Here is a 20,852-nt window from a genome sequence, read left to right on the forward strand (position 1 = left end):
TCCAGAGCATTCCTTCGAATGTTTCAAGGACACTAGGGAGTACAGCAGCGTAGCTCTCGCCACCTAAACTAGTGATTCAGCAGCAACTATTCACATCCGAACAGATCTTGCACCCGCAGCAGCACACGGTGTTCATATTTATTTTTTTTCTGAACGATATCAGTAGTTTTTAAAGTAGCTCGGTCCCCCGTTTGTGAGCAGTGCACTATGTCTACAGAATGTGCACGAGCGCCGGTCCATTTTCCATCCCAACGGTCACATACACACGGTCGACATCAGCCCAGAGGAGGCACTTCACATAGAGATAGTAACTATTAAAAGAGTAACCTGACTTTGTACTCTTGAGCTGTAACAAGGCATGAAAAGAGGATCGAAAGTAATACAGGAAGTCTAAACGTTCAAGCTTTACAACCACACGGTCGACAGGCAAATGGAATAACTTATTACGCCTACCGACGCTCAACCTATCAACAATATTGCATTGCAAAAAAAAAAGGCATAATATAAATTAGATCTTAACTCTATCCTCACAACATTTATAAGAAACAACTTTTTGTAGTCGGAATAAAATAGCAGCTTCGTGGGCAACGCATCCTGACGTGAAAGCTTAAACTAGGCTTGCTGTTATTGAAAAACATCAGCCTCTACGCAAACCTTTTAGTAGCGCTTGCGTTTCTGACAAATGCGTTCGCCCATTACAGGAAAGGACTGGAACAAGTTTTGCTGCAATGGTAAACGGAGCAAATAAAGATTCTAGTGTGGGGAAACATAACATGATGTGGTGTGAATGCAAAACTGTTACAGCCCTGTACTACACATACATTGCTAAATACAAAAGAAACCTCTTCCTTTCGGGAGTTCGCTCCCGCCGATTTACGGTTTCACAAAAACAAATTTAGCTAAATATCATTCATTTATATTCTACACCATGCCTATTGTCAAGGACAGTTCAAGGATCAAATATTTAAGGCTTCTGAGGGACAAACAGGGAGGTTATGATACTGGGTGTCCCGGCTCCACCCATTCGCTCATCTGCAGTTGCTCCACCAAAGTTTGACAATACCCATGCTCCACTGCCAGATGGCCTGCCCTGATAAAGGTGGAGAGACTCAGTCGACGTAAAAGTCAAGGGAGAATGTGAGAAGAGGCACAGGTAGACCTGAGAAAGAGAGAAACTCTCCATGGGAGTTAAACCGTGGAGCATGGGATGGATTAATTATCGAATTCACAGAACAACTCAACTTAAAATGTGTATTTTGTTTAGGTTATTTCCCCGTCGAACAGACCTAGACTGTCACCGGCGGTGCATTTCAGCTATTTTAGATAAGACCGACATGACACATCAAGTGCCTAAGGTGGGTGGAAAATGCAGTGGCAGGCTTCAGCTGACACAACAGCGTGTGACGGAGATGGAAGTGATCCCGCCAGGGAAGAGCGGTATGGTGTTAATGATGGAGCAAAAGCAGGGAGCCAATCCGCCCTGACACACAGCATTCACACCGGCTAATCACACCTCTCAGTTACAGTAGCACAGCAGTGAAGCCACAGGCTAGCCCGTGGTGCTCATTTATATTGCGCTTACATCAACACACTTCCGTCATCCAATTACGGTCAAGGACGTCTTTCCTTTAGAGACGAACTAACGCACGAGTGGATGATGACACTCTTCCCAAAGGTAGCTTTGGGTCGGCTGCTAAACGTCGGTCCTGTAGTGAGTCGAAGCCTGCCGTCACTGTCTCTTTCCAATGAAATTCAAGTAGTAACAATTAAATTGAGAGACAAAATAAAACCCTACGCTATGCAATTAGGGCACAGCACAAGTCCCGAAGCAATTTCAGTCTACAGCAGTCTCCATTTAAACTGAAATCTAATAGGATACTCAAGAAAAAAAAGAGGGAATAAAAAGGATAGTGCATTAGCTGACACTTCAAGGGAAGGATTAACATTGTACACAATGTGGCTTGACTCAGCCCTAGTGTAACATTTCCATCGAAGACTTTAACCTGATTCGTGTTCAACAGTCTGGAAAAGAAACAGTCTTGTCATATGTGCATATCCCAGTATCAGTTTGCACTTTCATATCGATTCAGAATTAGTTACAAAAAGCACAATATGTAAACATTGAGAGGAACAAAAATAAAATCAACCTCTATACATTGTACAAGCTGTTAGCTTAGATGGAACAGCCAAATATTTCAGTATCATGGCACCCCTTAAATGTCTTCATTGAGTTTAGTACTTCAAATCTCAAGTAGGCCTAAACTACATACAAATGGCATTTGCCGGGAATTTCTTCTCAGCTTTTTAAATAACGGACATTTGCTAATCAAAAAAAGAAAAAGTGAATATATGTTGTGTGGTACATTTTTCATTTTTATAACACAGACCAGATAGGAATGGAAAAAAACAGTGCTGATCTCATAAACTGAAGCTGTTATGACTGTTTTCTGGAAAGAAAAAATAATTAAAATAAACTACAATAAATAAATGCGCACAGCATTTTCCAAAAGCTACTTATTTAAGCAATCTAAACTACTCAAATTAAATGAAAAAAAGTGGCACATGGGGGCTTTGTGGTAGCCACATAAATCATAGTACTGGAAACATTCAGTAGATCACTTGCAAGACTGAGAACGAAATGGGAAGCGGGGGAATATTTCTCAGAATAACACTGACTAGTGTCAACTGGCCGCAGCTCATCTGTACCCTGGGTGGTGGATGTGCACATTTCTACTATCACCTGAATCTGTGGCCCTGCTGACTGATGCTCTACGCATCTTTGCCATTGTGCCAGGATTCTGCGTTCGGAAGCAGGGTGCCTGGAAGTTGCCACCCATGTACTCCATGGTCTGCATCAGGTTAGTCTGGCTGGAAATGGCTGCCCCGGTCCTGTACTGTGCTCCGGGGGTGCAGTCTATGGAGGCCCCTGAGAGGCCCCCGTGGAACGGCCCCACTAGGTCTTGAGACCCTGAGCTGTCACTGTTTGGCGTGGGCAGGATGTTGTTCCAGGGAGGCTGCATGTAGTGGCCGTTGCTGTAACTCATGTGCATCCCGTTGACCGGAGGAGATGGTGTTGGTTTATCAGTTGAGGGTTTCAGGTTGAAGGGCTGTGCCATGCACACCTCCTGCGGGTAGCCCATGTTCTTGGTGAGGAACCCCGGTCCAACTAGCGCCTCTCTAGGGAGATTCTTGCCCTGGTGAGCCGCTTCCTCCGGAAGGTGCTGAAGGTGCGCCAACTGGTGTTGCCCCCAAGGGCCCTGCTGATGCTGTTGATGGGGTAACTGTGGCTGGGATTGATGCTGCTTCATGTCGTTGTGGTAAAGAGGCATCCTGTTCATGGCAGCGATGTCAGGCAATGGCAGAGCGGGAGCAGGACCGCCTTTGTCAGAGTTACCAAGGACGCAAGAAGGCGGAGGACCCACACCGGGATGGGTGCACACCCGAGAGCTTGCATTGATGAGCTGGTTGCGGCTGATGGGACTGGGGTTGGCAATCTGTCCTTCACACATGGAGGTACAGCCCATGCCGGCCCGAGCCTGGCAGAACTGGTTGATCTGATTGACGATGCTGCTCAGGTCACTGGGCCGGTTCTGGTGCAGGCTGGCAGCCATGGAAAGCGGGATGGTTGAGGTAGACACAGTCACATTGGGAGGGGCATCAGCGTCGGGCAGCTTGCGTGGCATCTGCAAGCCTGCCAGGGGGGGCTGTAAGACCCCGGGGGCCGGAGGGCCGGCGCAAGAAGCCTGTGGCATGGGCTGGGATTGAGAGAAGCCCTGGGAGTGCTGCAGGTTCACAGACTGCGCCATATCGGGCAGATGCCGGAGTCCTTGCGGACCAGGCAATTGTGGTTGCTGCTGCATGAGAGTCTGTTGGTGGTTTAGGGTGTGGTGCGGTACTGGCGGTTGGTGAGCCTGGCTCTGATGTAAAGCCTCCTGGTGGGCCAGGCTCTGCTGTGGTTGTAAACTGCTCTTCTGCTGCAGGGCTTGCGGATGGGCCTGCAAGGCCCGAGAGTGAGCGAGACTCTTCTGGCCTAAAGGAGTCTGAAGGTGTGGAACAGTGTGAGGAACATTTAAAGTGCTGGGATTGGCGTAAAGCCCACTGTGCGGGTTCATGATGAGTTTAGGGAGAAAACGGGCTCGGCCGCCTTCAATGTCCTTGAGGATCCCTTTGACGGGGACTTTGACGATGGCCAAGAGGCCCGTCCGGGTGTTGACCTGAGGTGGGTAGGGGCTGTAGCGCTGGCTGGAGGTGTCGAGACCGTTGACGGTGCGGCGAATATGCTTCCTCTGAGGTACTTTGACGCTATTGGGGAAGATTTTTATAGTCAGTGGGTTATTGGCAACTTTCTTAGCATAGGCATCCAATTCCGCTGGGGTAGGATAGTGTGCTGATCTCATCCTCTGTGTAGTGTCCCCTGTGAGCAAGAGAAAGACAAACGTGAAGGGTAATGCAAGAAATGTGGCGCAGATGTGATAATATAAAACTGCTTATCAGGGCTCTAACGGAGGCAGAGTTAACAAAAGGACAAACTAGGTCAAACGTACATGCAGTCTAATCAGAACAAAGCTCATTTCGGTTAACAGCCATTTCTTACATTTCTGAAGTCCAGTGTTCATCTGCGTGTGCGAGAGAAGCTGGAGGGAGGGGTTTGATACCGGCAGACAGGCCAGCATGTCACAATGAGACTAATGCAACATTGGACTCTCACTCCTCCTCACACTGCAAAGGAAACAGTCACGTCAGGAACAAAAATGGATTCACATCATTCGTCTCTCATTCGTGTAAAAAAAGAAACATAGGCTATTTTCTCCTCCGGGGGCGTCATTAAAGGGATCCAATTTAACGTGTAGATGTAGGTTTAATGGAACACACTGTGCAATGGGATTTAATGAGAGTAATAAATTATTAGGAGGAAATTTCTAGTTTAATTAGTGGTGGTTTGCTGCAACACAGCAGCAGCAGAAGCGATAATCAGAACGCCTTAGATTAAAAGACTCGCAGATTGAAAACCAGTGCACAGTGTATATCCCAACAAGCTAAGTAAGTAATATTGAGTAAAGCGTGCTAGTCAACAAATGACATGATTTAGAGCCGGCCGCATGAAAATGGCAATCGCAGAAATGTGCAAAGGCCCTACCCTTGCTTATTCACCTGAACATCCATCAAACGCAGTAGCTATACATCTCTGTAATTGCCTCATTGTAGCCATTTATTTAAGTATCATGCATTCAAGCATGACCTTTTTAAACAGCTCTCTGAAACAGCTGGTGTCAGGGCCCACGGTGCACACCCTGCAGTCTGAGTGTCAGGAGTGCGATGCGAACGCATTCTCCCGTCTGCCTGGCAGGTGCCCAGGGGCACGGCAGGGGATGCGGCAACACGACCACAGGCCACATGCTCCCAGCTGACTCCTCCAATCTGAGATGTGCAAGTGTCAAAAAGTGCAATCGAGACAGAGCCTGACACGTTCTGCGCACCCAATCCCCAGCTATATTTTCATCAGGGAGCTGCTTTTAATTTTACACTGAAGGAGGTGTTATCAGCCGGACCTTAGATGCACACTGCCTTAAACATCCCTGGATTTGTTTAGAATCAAAGATGACCCAAGCACATCCGGTTATATCATCCCCCAAAATGGACCAATGGACGGGGGAGTTGTTTATTTAGGTGGTGCTCTACAAAAAAAACCTTTGAACTGGGTTCAATGTCTAAACGAACTCAAAGTTCTCAGCTCTTACAAGCAACTGCTTATATTTAAGCTGACACACATTCACGGTCTTAATTAAAAACAACAGGAGCTTTGGAAGAGCTGAGCTACATTGTGAAATCTCACATAATACAATTAGCCAATCATAAAACCAAAGCACTTTGAGTTTAAAGTACAAGTTGTGCTTGCCATTTCATCCACCCTATAATAAATCTGCTAGCCACCAAAGTTTGCTTAGCCACAAGCTACATGCATTACATTAATCTCAGATCAACACAGACGCACTTACACAATTTAGGGTCACTGTAGCACACATCTGCTGTAGATAAGATGTATCCGGTTGGCTGAAGGTTTGTCGTGCTCATTAAACGCCCAGCTAACTACCAACCAATCTAAAAGGTGATCAGAGTGAGATCTCAGCCTGTCTTGGTACCTCTGTCTCTACACTTGCTAGTTCAAGCACTAGCATATAGCCTGTGTCTTCTTTGTGCGAGCCACTGCCCGGCTTTCATCTCACAGCTTCCTAAAACCGCATTAAAATGATCAAATGGGAGGTGTCGAAAGCGAAACTTACTCTCTGGCTTCGGGATGAGACGTGCGATTGTTTAAAAGAGCATTTTGCTGGGTTATTCGGCACCTGTGCTCTGCTTGTGTCGATAAAGCGCTTGTCTAGTCACTGCTGCTGCCCAGTGCCCAGCCACTACTGCAGCCCATATCCGCGCATGCGCAGTAAGCTTTTCCCACGTGTGTTCCTCGCGGAGGTCGAGGAAACGCGAAGGTAACTCGGGTTCAACGCGCCACCTACTGAATGGGAATTACACTGAATTATTATATTTATTTATTTATTTTGCATTTTTGTAATGAGTCCAGACTCCTAATTCAATATTTTACACTATTGCATTAAAATTGCTGTAATACAAATATATTATGTTTTATGTCAAATAATTTTAAAAGCCTATTTTTAAGACCCTTAATATTTTTATGTACCCTTACTCAATACTTGTCTATATTGCATCAAAATAGCTGTAATACAAATATTTTTAATAAATTATATATATTTGTAATAAATCAAACTAATATGTCATTTGGATTTCTGTTTTTTTATGTCACAATGCAAAAAAAAAAAAAAAAAAAAAAAATTCCTAGTAGTCAGTCCAGCCTTTTTTTATCATCAATGTCATATCATGGTATACATATAAAAAAGTATAATGGTACCATTTGATACCATAAGTGCATTATAGCACTACCAACAGTAAGCCTTTCTTTCTCAATGTAAAATGTATAAAAGCATAAAATCTACTCCTGAGGCCACTAAAATAAAAACATAAATGGCGACAGAATGGGAATATACATTTAAAAGCTAACAAAATATGTAGATAAGCATTTAAGAGCTAATAAAACACAATGTCACATGCACAACACACAGAGTATATCCGTGCAGCTCATCAATAAAAGCACGTAGTGTGCAGACACGAATACAGTCAGCATTTACAGTAATCATGACAACACAGTCTGAGTTTCAAAACCTAGTGAGCTGCCTACCTAGACAGCATCTCTGGCCATCACAGGCGCCTTCGAATGCTCAGAGGTGCTGTCTATGTAGGGCACTCGCTAGGTTTGCCCCCACAGCCGCACAGTATCACGCACCACCCTTCCTTCCTCTGGTGCTGGGCAGGGTCGCCTGTGTTGACAAATATTTATTCTTTCACCAGGGCGGAGATTTTTTTTCATTTTGCGAGTCAAAAAGCTGCTAAATAAACGCTTTATTAAATATACAGGAATACGCACGCAAGGATTATTGTTTGGTATTAAATGCAAGTATGGGTTGCTGCCTCACTGTTGGACCAAATGAAGCGCTCGTTGTGTCAGGTATCGGGATAAATGTGTGTTACTATAGCTTGCAATATTAGGAGTTTCATATTTATAGGCAATTATTGCATTCATTCGTTAGTGAAGTTTGCATGTACTGTGAATTGTGTGGTAAATACTATCATCCAGTCGTGTATTAGCTAGCTACGTTAGCTCATCAGCTCTTCCGCATTTACACGAGTCATTCATAACATTTTTTAAAAAAACTTATGATAAATATGATAATGAGCGCAAACATATTCAATTGCGAAACTCGGTGTTTGCAGTTAATTTCCCTTTTGTATCTTATGTTTGCTAGGCGCATCCTGTTACACTTTTACTGTGAATTAATATTTGATAGCTCTTTACATTCATTCATAACTAAATATGTTACTATTTTTATCGAAACGGCCACTTCGATGCTTGAAAGTGATATGGTGACGCTTCATTGTGCTGATTTCTTTAAAAGGCTGAGAAATGGCAACGTGAAGTAACGTTATTATGTTTATTTGACCCAGCAATTAATCAAAAGCATTTAAAAAAGTATCAGATAAGAATACCATATTTACATGGTAACGTTACTCCAGAGAATATTAGAATACTACCAAGGTACATTTGGTCCAAAAGACCACATTTATACTGTGGAAATTAATATTGAAATATGCATAACATATTATTTGAAAAATATTTTATTTGTATTATGTTATGTTTTTACTCACTATGGTACATATATAATTTATTTGTTTATTTATTTAAATACTTTAAAAACTTTTAAAAAATGTATGCTATTCAAATTATTTATTTATTTAGTTCCTATTATGTGTGTATATATATATATATATATATATATATATATATATATATATATATATTCAGTTTTTGTGTCAACTTTTCCACAACCCCCCTAGCACTCCCTAAAAAAAATAAAAATCTAGTAAAATACATTTAAACATAATTAAAAAAAAAAAACTCTGCTAGTTGCCAAGGCAAAATTTCTTATTTTCATTTAGTTTAACTTGATATTAAGATATCTAAAAAACAAAAATAACTAAAACTAAAGCTGAAATAATAATTTATAAAAACTATATATACATGTTAAAAAAAAACTAAAAGCTAATAAACATAATTAAAAAAACACAACAAAATTGCTAAAAACTTTCAAAATATATACAAATAAAAAATAATTAAAATATGATTTAAATCTATAATAGTATTTCAATGATACTAAAACTAAAATGTCAGAGTACCATGATATGACTTTTTTTTGTAGGGGCATCTTTCATAGCATCTTCTAGTTCACGTCATGTATGAATCACCTCAGTTCACGCAGATCCTATCCTTGTAATGTCTGACTGTGTCTTTTGAGATTATCACTGCAATCACAAGTGTTTTTTTCCCTCTTCTAGGTGCCTGTTGTGGTTCAGATGCAAAGTCATATGTGGTGGGAGGCTGGGCGTGGGCGTGGTGGTTTATATCAGACACACAGAGGTGATGCCAGTCAAATAAATGAGGACCACAGGATCACATTTCACTCGCAGTGCAGTAAATGTAGTCAAAGTTCACTAAAACAACACACAGTCAATGTTTAGCTGTAACTATAAAGCCTGACCTTAGAAAACTGGTCAGGTGTGTTTGTCAAACCAGTTTGGCTGGTCTTCAGAGATTGCTTATATCATATACATCTTCTGTCATTAGATACTGATGCAGTGCTATTTCTGTTTACCTCTTAAATTTTCATGATCAGCTGAATTAGTTGATTTATGAGCTGATCTGATGCTTTTCTATCGAGCGTTTGCTTCATTCTTTCCCATGAACATCTCTCTGACTGCATATTGAATTTCCTCTCAGTCACTGCCATTATCTTTGCACTCTTGTCCCATTTTTTTAATTCTGCAACGCTAACAAGTTTGGAAAATCAGGTTCTTCTTGCTTTAGGCATTGTTTAGTTATGTCTAACTTTTGGTATTTTTTTCCCCCAGAATTACACTAGAGATTATGACACTACAGCCTAAGTGTGAAGACGTGGAGACAGCGGAGGGAGTCGCTATTACAGTTACAGGAGTTGCTCAAGTAAACACTCAGAGCTCATTTACTGTTTGTTTTATGAAATTAAATTTTAGATTTTCCATCATTAGATTCCCATCATTTGCATCATTATTGCAGTCATCATTGCAGCTTAGTAACATTACATTGTTTTTGGGTCTTGAAAGTTATGGTATAGACTATCTTTCAAAAGTTTTGCTTTATTTTTTGAAAGAAATTAATACTTTTATTGAGTAAGGATGCATTAAATTGATCAAAATGGCAGTAAATACATTAATGATGTTAAAGATTTATATTTTAAAAACATGCTGTTCTTTTTGAATTTTTTTTTATTAAAAATTGCTTGAAAATATTTTGATTTTTATATTTTTAGGAGCAAATGTTTTTTCAACATTGATAATAATAATAAGTAATGTTTTATGAGTAGCAAATCAACACATTAGAATGATTTCTGAAGGATCATGTGACACTCAAGCAATCTTATTTTATTATCATTAAGATACTATTATAGTTTTTCTTAATATTCTTATTAGTAGTAGTTCTAGTAGTAATTTTCTAGTGTGTTTTTGTCATTTTCATTAGTTTATGTTGTTTAAAAATAAATGTCTGCGTAGTTATTATTCATTTTTGTTTCAGTTTTAGTTGTTTTAGTAGCATTTTAGGATCAAGTTGAATACAAAAAATTTGAAATGCTGCCTTGGAAAGTTTCTGAAATGGAATAAGTTAAAGTTTTGTTTTTATATTTTATTTTTAGTTTATTTCACTTAAAGTTTTGAAGGTTTTACTCTAAGTTAATTTTAATAACCCTACACAGAACACTGGAATAATGTCTGCCTAAAGTTTTGTAATGTCTCTAAACCTTTGAATAGTAGTAAATTTCTTAACTTTTATTTCAAATTAATTTTGAAGAGTTTCAAAAAAGTAAAATGAAGGGCTGGTTCAACTCCTGGTTTGTGTTTCTATCAGGTCAAGGTTATGACTGACAAAGACTTGCTGGCGGTTGCCTGTGAGCAGTTTCTGGGAAAGTCTGTGATGGAAATCAAGGCTGTGGTCCTGCAAACCCTGGAGGGACATTTGCGTTCTATCTTAGGTTAATAGATAACTTACAATTACAGTAGCCTCCTTAAAAAACAACGCTTATGTGTGTGATTCTATGAAGCTGATGTTCTGTTGCTGTTCTTACGACAGGCACTTTGACAGTGGAGCAGATCTACCAGGACAGAGATGAGTTCGCTCGGCTGGTGAGGGAGGTGGCAGCTCCTGATGTGGGCCGGATGGGCATTGAGATCCTCAGCTTCACTATAAAAGTAAGATGTGTGTGTTTCTTAATGCAAAATCATGTGCACTGACAAGATGTAGAAGTGACCCGCCTCCATCCTATACCTCAATATGACACCTTCAACCAGTATACATGTATAAATCAAGGGGTGACAGATCGATGTCTTGTATAATAATAATAATAACAATAATATTAATACTAAAATAATATTATAGTTAATGCTGTCAAATCAATGCATTGCATCCAAAATAAATGTTTGTGTTTACATAATATATGTGTGTACAGTATATAAATACACACACAGACATGTATATATTTAAGAAACATATGTAATATTTATATATAGTATAAATCAATATGACTACATATACATGTAAATATTTCTTAAATATATACATGTATGTGTGTGTATTTATTCATACATAAAATATACACAGTACACATATATTATGTAAACAGACTTTTATTTTGGATGCGATTAATTGATTTGACAGCAATACTTATAGTATTTATTCATATTTTAAATTAGCTTTTATTTTAAATTTATTTAAATTTAAATTTGTTTAGTTTATTTCTATGTAATTTAGTCATAATTCAATTAATTAATTTAATTATTAAATTCATTTTAGTAATTGTAATAGTAAAATTTTAATAAAAGTAATTTTAGAGTTTTAATTATGTTAGTACTTAAATTTACGTGATTTCACTTAGTTGCCAAGGCAACACTTCTCATTTTCATGTACTAATTTTAAAGTTTTTACATTTTTCATATTTATTATTTTATTTTATTTCATCTTTATTTCAATTAATGATTTTTTTAATAGTTTTAGTTAACAACCCACACAACATTTCGCATAATTTTATGATATATTTCATATCATTTTAAGTCATAATCAAATATTGTAATTAAAATAATTATAAATAAACATTCAAATGTAAAAAAAGTTTTAATTATTTTTGTATTCAGTCATGGCGGGATATTGTTATTAGTTAAAATGCCGCCCCGGTGGCATCAGGAAAAACTGTGCCCAGCGAGCACATGCATTTACAGTAACTCTATGGCAGTCCGGGTTTTAAAGGATTCTGCAATTAAAGGGTTAATCCAAACCATCAAGACTATGAAAGACACACACAGAGAACAATATATAATACTTTAGTAACACTTTTTTATAAGGTTTCAGTTATTAAGATTAACTAACATGAACAATAATTATATTGCATGTCAATGTCAGTTAATAGTCAAAACTTAAAAAAAAAAAAAAAATATCTGTTAACATTAGTTAATGCACTGTGAACTAAAATCAACAAAAATTAATAAATTCTGTGGAAATATATTTTTCATGTTCATTTACTAATGTTTACAAATTAGACCTTATTTTAAAGTGTTACTAAAACCTTTATTGATTTACACTGTGTGCACAATTATTAGGCATGTTGATATTCTGATTTTTTTTTTCCAAGCACATTTTACCAATTCCCAATGACATCAATCTTAATAACTACCATTAATTTTGTATTTAATCATTTATGAGTGATGTATAATTGTCCAAGAAGGCTGGAAGAGAAAAACTCCTTATATTCAGGTGTGCAGAATTATTAGGCTTTTTTTACAGATGAAATGAGCCAAAAAAGAGTTTTAACTCGGACTGAAAAGTCAAAAATTATTAAATCCCCATGAGAATTATTCAAAACTATTGCAATATAGAAATTGCAAAATTTTGACATGACCATTGGACAAAAAAAAATGCTGACTGGGACAGTGGAGTTTGAAAAAAAAAAAAAAAAGGTGGAGAAAAGACACAAGTTAACTGCAAAAGAATTAAGAATTAAGACTTTTCAGAATAGAAGATGGAATAAAAATGTGCTCCCCAAAATTTACTGCCAGATTCTGGAACAGGTGTCAGGAACCTTTTTTGACCAAAAAGCAAAAATTTTATTTTTGGTTAAGAGCCATTTTTTCCAAAAGGGCATATATATATATATATATATATATATATTATATATATATATATATGTGCTTGGAAAATATCATCTGAATATCAAGTGTCTAATAATGATGCACGCCGTGCAAAGAATTTTTAATGATTTTATTGATCTATAAGCATTTGTGAAATATTTTTGCCGGCATTACAGCTTGGTCTTCATCTGTGAGCTTATCTGTTTTACTGTTACATCATGAGTTGTGTAAATTCAGATAAATGTCATGTCACAGGATGTCATAGGTCAGTATTTAAATGAGTTTGAAATTATTATTATTATTATTATTATTATAAACCTATGAGTTTGTATTTATATTTATATATATATATATATATATATATATATATATATATATATATATAATTGCATAGGTTATAATAATAATAATAATAATAATAATTTCAAACTCATTTAAATACTGACCTATGACAGTATTGAATATATATATATATATATATATATATATATATTATATATATATATATATATATATTATTACACACACACATACACACACACACACACACACATATATATATACATATATATATATATATATATATATATATATATAGAAACACACACACACACACACACACACATAGCCTATATTAGGGGTGTATTGATTCATCGATATGGATCGATGCATCGATAGCACCTAAAAAAACCCACCTAAATAACCTTTGTAACATCAAAAACGATTAATCTATATTTAGTTTTAAACAGTGATGTCTATGCAGTTATTTACGTTTGATATTTTTAGGGGTGTATTGATTCATCGATATGGATCGATGCATCGATAGCACACGTACAATATAGATATCTGTTATATAAATAGGCAGCTTATTTGGCACTGTCTACATTTTCACATAATGTCCGTCAACGGCTGCATTCTCGTTCAAACTCACCGATTAGGACTCGGTATAAGGCACAAGGTGAGCATATAAAACGCTCGGGATTGTTCGCGGAACATTCGAGCGCTGTGTGAGAAGTTTTCACTGCACATATCTGAAGCGCGTGCATAAACACAGACAGCCGCACGCGCGAATACTAAACTGAGCTATCTTCCGCTTTTTTTGTGCATGGATCAATAAATACATAATTACATCTAAATGCGCGTTTTGGGGAATATCCTAGTAAACACAGTCGGTTAGGCATATGTCTTAACGTTAACAGTTCAGAAATAAAAGGCATGTGTATATTAAACCCGTGATTGGTTCTTAAAGTGAAAGCATAATAATAAATCTAATGCTGTCAAAGAAAAATACAAGTGCTCACTGCTTCTGACTAAATAACACTTTGTAACATCAAAAACGATTAACACATACACTCAGCGCACACACATTCTTCACAGGGCAATGGCAGAGTCATCAGAGTGACTCAGCCCCCTCCTTTTTCTCACACAGAGAGAGTGGCCTGAGAGTGAGATCAGATGACTGACAGTTTTTCTTTTAATTTTCTGTTATCCATAGAGCATTGAAAAGTCGTGAAACTATGCATATTTGCTCAGAATGACTTATCCTCTATATATAAATATTTTGAAGTGTTTGGAAGCTGCACTTTAAGAAATATAAGACAATTTATGTTTACTTTTTTACTGTTATTTCAATAAATCACTACGGCAAAACCGTTCAAGCTATCCAAAATCCATTCGCAATTTAAGTTCCTCAGTGTTTTGGCATCATGTAGACAAAGTTTGGTGTGTATACTGTAATTCTCCTCTGAGCAGTATGCATTAATTCACAGCTATATTTTTCCAAAAATCCATATTCAAATCAATATAACTTACTTCCTGTTCATCGTAGCTGATGACTGTGAATTAGAAAGTTGTCCGTCTTGATAAGAACAATTTATGTACTGAGTTTGGTGTCTGTAGCTAAAACTAACCCCCTCACTTTTGACAAAAGGTGGCGCTATAGAGTGGCTCCTCCACGCCCTTTCATGAGCTTTTGCCATTGTCTAGCTATCATTAATACTGATATGTGTTCTGAGTTTTATGTAATTCTGAGCATGTTATCTGCCTCAAAATCACCAGAACAGAATATTCAAGTTTGACACGTTGCCATGGCAACACTATATTAGATATCAATATCCCCACAAGAGATTTTACATCGGCCGTGTTTTGTCATTATTCTGATGAAGTTTGAAGCAAATCGAGTAAAAATAAGATGCTGAATTCAAAGCATTTTGAAAATGACACACTTCCTGCTGCCAGTTGGTGGCGCTGTAACTTTGACTCCTAATAGTCACATATATGCGATCGGCATCATACATCGAACAAACCGATGAAGTTTGATCAAACTCAGGTAGTGTATGTTGATGTTATTAGACATTTTTCCTGTTTCTCATTTCTCGCCATAATTTCAACGCCTCGCCATGGACAAACCGTTCAAGATATCAAAAATATCTTCGCAATTTAGCATCCCCAATGTCTTGAGATCATGTTCACCGATTTTTTTGGCAAACGGGTGGAGTTCCTCAGAGGAGTATATCAAATTCCAGAGCATGTGTTTTTCACAAAACCCTAAATAGCCAACTTCCTGTTGGGCGGAGCTTATGACATGCAGTGCGAAAGTTGTTTGGTTTGATGAGATCTATATGTGTACCGAGTTTTCATATGTATACGTGCAAGTATGCATGATATATGGCCCTCAATATTCCAGGGGGCGCTGTAGAGTCCCTGTGTCACGCCCGTGTATCAGTCTCTGCCCGGCCCTAATGGCCGCAGATTCCAAGGTGTGTGCCAATTTTCAAGAGTTTTTGAGCATGTTAAGGGCCCCAAAAGCCCCCCGAAACCTTGGGAAAAAAATTAGAAGAATAAAAGAAAAAAAAAGAAAAAAAAAAAAAAAAAAAAAAAAAAATAATCCTAAGGAACAATAGGGCTCTTCGCCCTCCAGGCTTGAGCCCAATAAACATTAAAATGTAAAAACAATAATTACAGGATGTCTATGATAAGATGGACTACCTGAGCTCTCTTGGAAAAACTCAGACAGCGGCTGTACAAAGGGACGCTGACATCGGAGTGGCCGAGGCAGAGAGGGATGCTGGGATTAGAGTAAGAGACCTCAGGCTTCACTGTTTTTATTGCTAATGGATTATCCATTAGATGTGTGCCATTCATTAGCTTCTGTTTTCTCCCACCTCCCTGAACAGGAAGCTGAGTGCAAGAAAGAAATGATGGATGTGAAGTTCTTGGCCGACACTAAAATGGCCGACTCCAAGCGAGAGCTGGAGCTGCAGAAAGCTGCTTTCAATCAAGAAGTGAACACTAAGGTTGGATTAAATTTCATTTCAATCCAGGGCCATCATCTTAAATCACGGTCATCTTGTTAGCTGGCCGGATGTGATCTTATACATTCACATTTATCAGTCTCAGATGAGAGTCAGTGATCGTGTGATATGTGTCTCTCTTCTACACAGAAAGCAGAGTCTCAGCTGGCCTATGAACTACAGGCAGCTAAAGAGCAGCAGAAGATCAGATTGGAGGAGATCGAAATCGAGGTTGTGCAGAGAAAAAAACAGATCTCCATTGAGGAGAAAGAAATTGAGAGGACAGAGAAGGAGCTGATTGCGACGGTCAAGCGTCCTGCTGAAGCAGAGGCTTACAAGATGCAGCAGCTGGCTGAAGGACAAAAGTGAGTGTGTCTATCTGTCTGTCCGTCCGTCCGATCTATCTATCATCTAAATATATTACGATAATGTTTTATTATAATGTTATATGTATTAATTATTCTTAAGTAAAGTTATTAATAATAAAATAATAAATTAATTAAAACAATAAAATCTGAAAATAAACATTATAAATAAAACAAATAAAATAAAATATAAATGATAAACTAAATATATAATTAACATTTATAATATTTAAATTTAAAGTTTTTAATCTGAAAATAAACATTATAAATAAAACAAATAAATATATATATATATATATATATATATATATATATATATATATATATATATATATATATAAAGTGCATTTAAAACTGCAGTGCCACAATATTTCAGTGAACATTTTTGCACAAAAAAAAAATATATATATTGCTGAGAGTAAAGGAAAAAGGAAAAACGTTCACTGAAATATTGTGGCACTGCACTTTTAAATAGAATAACAAATTAAACACGGGTTAATGGAAAGTACAAAACACTCAGGAGACAATATGATCTGGGGATATACTTAAAAGTATTTTAAAAATATAATTGCTTTTTTATTGTTTGATTTTGAGGTGAAACACGACCTCAGCATGTTGTGTAACCATGATAAAGTGCCTTGCTAATTGATGGATTGTCCCTTGTGGGATTTGAACCTGCAATCTTTTAGTGTCCATCTGTGCTTCTCTTCTACTTTTAGAATAATGTTTCACAGTGCCCCAGATGTTGCATCAAACCCAAATAGGATGTCTGATTAATCAAGCATCCATTATGTATTGAGGAACAGATCTGTGAGACACACCAAGATGAATTGTGCTATATTCATGACACTGAACAGGTTGAAGAAAGTGCTGACTGCTCAGGCTGAGGCAGAGAAGATCAGGAAGATCGGAGAGGCGGAGGCCATCTCTATCTCATCTGTGGGGAAGGCCGAGGCCGAGAGTATGAGGGTGAAGGCAGAGGCCTACCAGCAGTACGGAGATGCTGCCAAGACTGCGCTCGTCCTGGAAGCACTTCCCAAGGTGAATGAATGTTTCTCATATGTTATTTAGAATACCTTGATAGAGATCACCACAGGAATTGTACATGTGGATGCATAGGATGGGCCTGGATTTCATATTTTGATTTTCTAATGTCCATCACCTACAGATTGCTGGAAAGGTAGCAGCTCCTCTGGCCAGGACCCATGAGATTGTTATTCTGAGTGGGGACGGCAGCCGCGTGACCGGGGAGGTGAACCGTCTCCTCGCTGAGCTGCCGGTGTCTGTTAATGCACTCACGGGTGTGGACCTGTCCAAGGTGAGACTGGCCATTAAATCAAATGATTAGGACACAAAACATTGAAGTCAATCATGCATTTGTGGTGTGGGACATTTTTGGCCAGGTGTGTTAGATGGCCAGTTCATTCAAAATATACATTAAAATTCACAATAATCAGTCAGTAATTAATGAAATATTTATTTGTTTATTTATAAATGAATTAATGAATAAATAATCGGTCGCACTTTATTTTAAAGTCTAATTCGCACTATTAACAAACCATTAACTCTGATGTTTGCCTCAATAAACTACTAATTTGCTGCTTATTAATAATCAGTAAGGTTGTTGTTAAGTTAAAGTATTGGGTAGGATTAGGAAGGTAGAATATGTTAATGCCGAATATGTGCTTGCTAAGTACTAATAAACAGCCAATATGTTAATAATAAGCATGCTAATAAACAGCTAGTTAATAGTGAGAATTGGTCTCTATACTAAAGTGTTACTGGCGCATAATCTAATATTTCCTGTTTCCCGAGTTGATAAATAACCGACAAAAAGTAACATTACTCATACTTTATTTTTTAAATAATAGACAACAATTGTAATTTTTTTTTTTTTTTAATTTTGCTTCTCAAACCCAGATTAGTAAAGATTGTAAATGTCTGATTTTGAAGTTCTTATCTTATTCTGACTGCATAAATAATAAAACAAAACATTAAAAAAGTGATTTTAGGCATCACAAAATTATAATGTGCAGTGTGAAAAATGAAAAGTTTAAATATTTAAGATGAATCGCTTTGTTTGATATCTTTGGATAAACGTGTCTGCTAAATAAATCAATAAATAGCCATTATCAGTACCGATCACATATCTGAATAAGAAATATTAATAAACTGAATTAAAAAAAAAAAAAAAATCTCTAATATGATTATATATTTTGCAAATCAGGCTAAAAATGCAGTTTCATTCCTACATCCACCATATATAGAATATTCTTGTATGATATGTCATCAAATAATTATCTACTTGCTGTGTCTCTGCTTTCACAGATCCCTCTGTTGCAGAAGATGACAGGTGCTCAAGCATGAAGTCAATCAGTTGCGTCTCCTCCATGATATGTTGTATGCACTCACAGAAACTGCCTTTAGAAGACTTGGAAATCTTTTTTTTATTATTATTATTATTATTAAAAAAACAAGTAGATTTTTGATACCTCTGGTGCCTTAATGTTTCATAGGACCAGAATATCTGCATGCACTGCTGCTCCCACATTCCACAAATCACTTGCCGCTGGAGTCATTGTACATCACACACGTCAGAGACCACTAGAACAATTACTATTGTTTTTTGTTTGGTTATAGATTTTTGTAGACAAAATTCTACCCATCACACTTTTTCTTTACTGTTTTATACACTTTTATCTCTACACTACTAAGACACTTTAACACTCAATGCTGAGTCAGCTTTAGATTAGATTGCAATCAAATCTTTTTATCCATCCAAAGTCAAGCACTACTTCTTCATTCATATTAAATCATATTTCTCGCTACAAAGAGGTGACACTACCTTACAGATCCTGCCATGATTTCTAACATTCAGGAAGAGTAGCGAGTAGCATTCAGTATACTAAGCTCTTGGGCAAAAGCATTGCCTTACGGGTAAATATCAGTGTCGTCTTCGGTAGAATCAAGCCAAGTGCTCCTCTTCTTTTTAAATGTTGCTGACACATGAATAGACATGGCCTTTATAAGCCCAGCCATCTAACTTCCATCATTAGTTCAGATCAATCTCTTTGCTTGTACATTTTTAAGATCGTTAGATTGTATATGTGCTTTGTTTTGTTTAATTGATATTATTGGACAAAATTTGTTTTTTTAAAGAAATTTAGTTCTGGAGAGATTTCTCATTTGTCGTTAGCAAACTCTGAAACATGTCTAGATATCCAACCAATCCGATGCTGTTAATATAGTTTCATGACAACAGAGTTGAGCCATTTTTAAGCTAGTTTTGTATAGTTGTTTGACAGCCATGCCTCACAAAATCTTTTTAAATATTAACACGAGTTCGATAAGATACTGCAGTATCTGTCATGAGATGAGCTGAAATCACCGTTTATGGACAATAATGTTCTGTTTTGTAGTGGTTTATCTAGATGGTGTACTCTTTTGTCACTGTGAAAGTTTATTACCTCGTTTTTCCTCATTCGGTTCAGAGCGAGTGGCGGTTTGCAGTCGGGTTTGACATGCTTGTATATTTATTCTGCTGTGTTTAGTAGTGCTGTGAAGGGGCAAAGTCACTTTTCCTTGTGTTAATTTAACATGTTAATGAAAACACCAAATGATAAAGCCAGGAGATCACACTCCTCTTTGTGATATATAGATTTTAATCATAGTTTGTATCTGTTTACCGTCCGTTTTAATTGAATCTTTATAAAACTGATTTATTTATTTTGTTTTAGCATGGGTAATAGGCACCTGAAACCATTGTATTCTCATAGAAACAGACTCTTTTCAAATTGTTTTTTTTTTTTAAACACTCTGATATGTTTGATTAATTCAGAACTATTAAAGCCATGTCAAGTTTAGCCATTTATAGCATTAGCGCATCATAGACTGTTTATGTGCTTTGTATGGCATTGGTAATGTACTATAGTGTGTATTTAACAAACATTATAGGAACCATAGAACTGTATGACAGGACAAGGCGCAGATGTGTTTTTCCTTTAGTGGGTCACACAAACTAACCCCAATATGCCGTTGTCTATACGGGGAGAATTTGGTAGTTTTATACATGCTCTTTACACATTTAACTCCGCATGTTTATGGTGCATGTATGTGTTCCCAAATGTAATAAATGCAACGTGACCCTGTCTCTGTTGTTCTTTCATTCCATTAAAATGCGCATATAAAGTGTGTCAACTTTATGCAATTAAAGTCTCCACACCAATCGACACCATGCTCACCGTGCAGAGGATGTTTGTTACGAAACACTGACACCGTGTGGTGAAGATGTGCAGTGCAGGATTGCTCTTTTTAAAGACTAATCATCAAACAACCGTGAAATCACAAATAACATCTTTTA

The 20,852-nt window shown here is 37.2% G+C and overlaps 2 protein-coding genes across 4 annotated transcripts; one reads left to right on the forward strand and one right to left on the reverse strand.

The window, feature by feature from the left end:
• Positions 1-153: 153 nt before the first annotated feature.
• On the reverse strand, positions 154-6,500 carry fam222bb (family with sequence similarity 222 member Bb). 2 transcript variants are annotated; one of them, XM_042739279.1, is made up of 3 exons: positions 6,282-6,500; positions 4,595-4,719; positions 154-4,414 (listed from the first exon to the last, which is right to left on the reverse strand). In XM_042739279.1, the coding sequence occupies exons 2-3, from the start codon at positions 4,671-4,673 to the stop codon at positions 2,697-2,699; spliced, it is 1,797 nt and encodes a 598-aa protein (XP_042595213.1). In that variant the 5' UTR covers positions 4,674-4,719; positions 6,282-6,500; the 3' UTR covers positions 154-2,696. The 2 variants fall into 2 exon arrangements, with proteins under 2 accessions (XP_042595213.1, XP_042595214.1); XM_042739280.1 differs by lacking the exon at positions 6,282-6,500 and adding an exon at positions 5,997-6,265.
• An 834-nt stretch (positions 6,501-7,334) lies between these two features.
• Positions 7,335-20,640, forward strand: flot2b (flotillin 2b). 2 transcript variants are annotated; one of them, XM_042739281.1, is made up of 11 exons: positions 7,335-7,576; positions 8,962-9,043; positions 9,535-9,625; positions 10,565-10,688; positions 10,787-10,905; positions 15,799-15,912; positions 16,011-16,130; positions 16,278-16,492; positions 17,350-17,533; positions 17,661-17,810; positions 18,821-20,640. In XM_042739281.1, exons 1-11 carry the CDS (start codon positions 7,528-7,530, stop codon positions 18,857-18,859), a joined length of 1,287 nt encoding a protein of 428 aa, XP_042595215.1. In that variant the 5' UTR covers positions 7,335-7,527; the 3' UTR covers positions 18,860-20,640. The 2 variants fall into 2 exon arrangements, with proteins under 2 accessions (XP_042595215.1, XP_042595216.1); XM_042739282.1 differs by lacking the exon at positions 8,962-9,043 and having other exon boundaries at positions 7,337-7,576.
• The last annotated feature ends 212 nt before the right edge of the window (positions 20,641-20,852 follow it).

The sequence above is a fragment of the Cyprinus carpio genome, chromosome B15 (assembly GCF_018340385.1).
Source record: "Cyprinus carpio isolate SPL01 chromosome B15, ASM1834038v1, whole genome shotgun sequence".
Lineage (NCBI taxonomy): Eukaryota > Metazoa > Chordata > Actinopteri > Cypriniformes > Cyprinidae > Cyprinus > Cyprinus carpio.

What these genes read in the sequence shown, in the direction of transcription:
- flot2b (XM_042739281.1), top strand. Translation starts at nt 7,528, where the DNA reads ATGGGTTGCTGCCTCACTGTTGGACCAAATGAAGCGCTCGTTGTGTCA. An exon ending in TGAAGCGCTCGTTGTGTCAG is followed by an intron (nt 7,577 to 8,961) that starts GTATCGGGATAA and finishes TCCCTCTTCTAG; the next exon opens with GTGCCTGTTGTGGTTCAGAT. An exon ending in CAGCTGGCTGAAGGACAAAA is followed by an intron (nt 16,493 to 17,349) that starts GTGAGTGTGTCT and finishes GACACTGAACAG; the next exon opens with GTTGAAGAAAGTGCTGACTG.
- fam222bb (XM_042739279.1), bottom strand. Translation starts at nt 4,673, where the DNA reads ATGCTGGCCTGTCTGCCGGTATCAAACCCCTCCCTCCAGCTTCTCTCG. An exon ending in GAACACTGGACTTCAGAAAT is followed by an intron (nt 4,415 to 4,594) that starts GTAAGAAATGGC and finishes TCTTGCTCACAG; the next exon opens with GGGACACTACACAGAGGATG.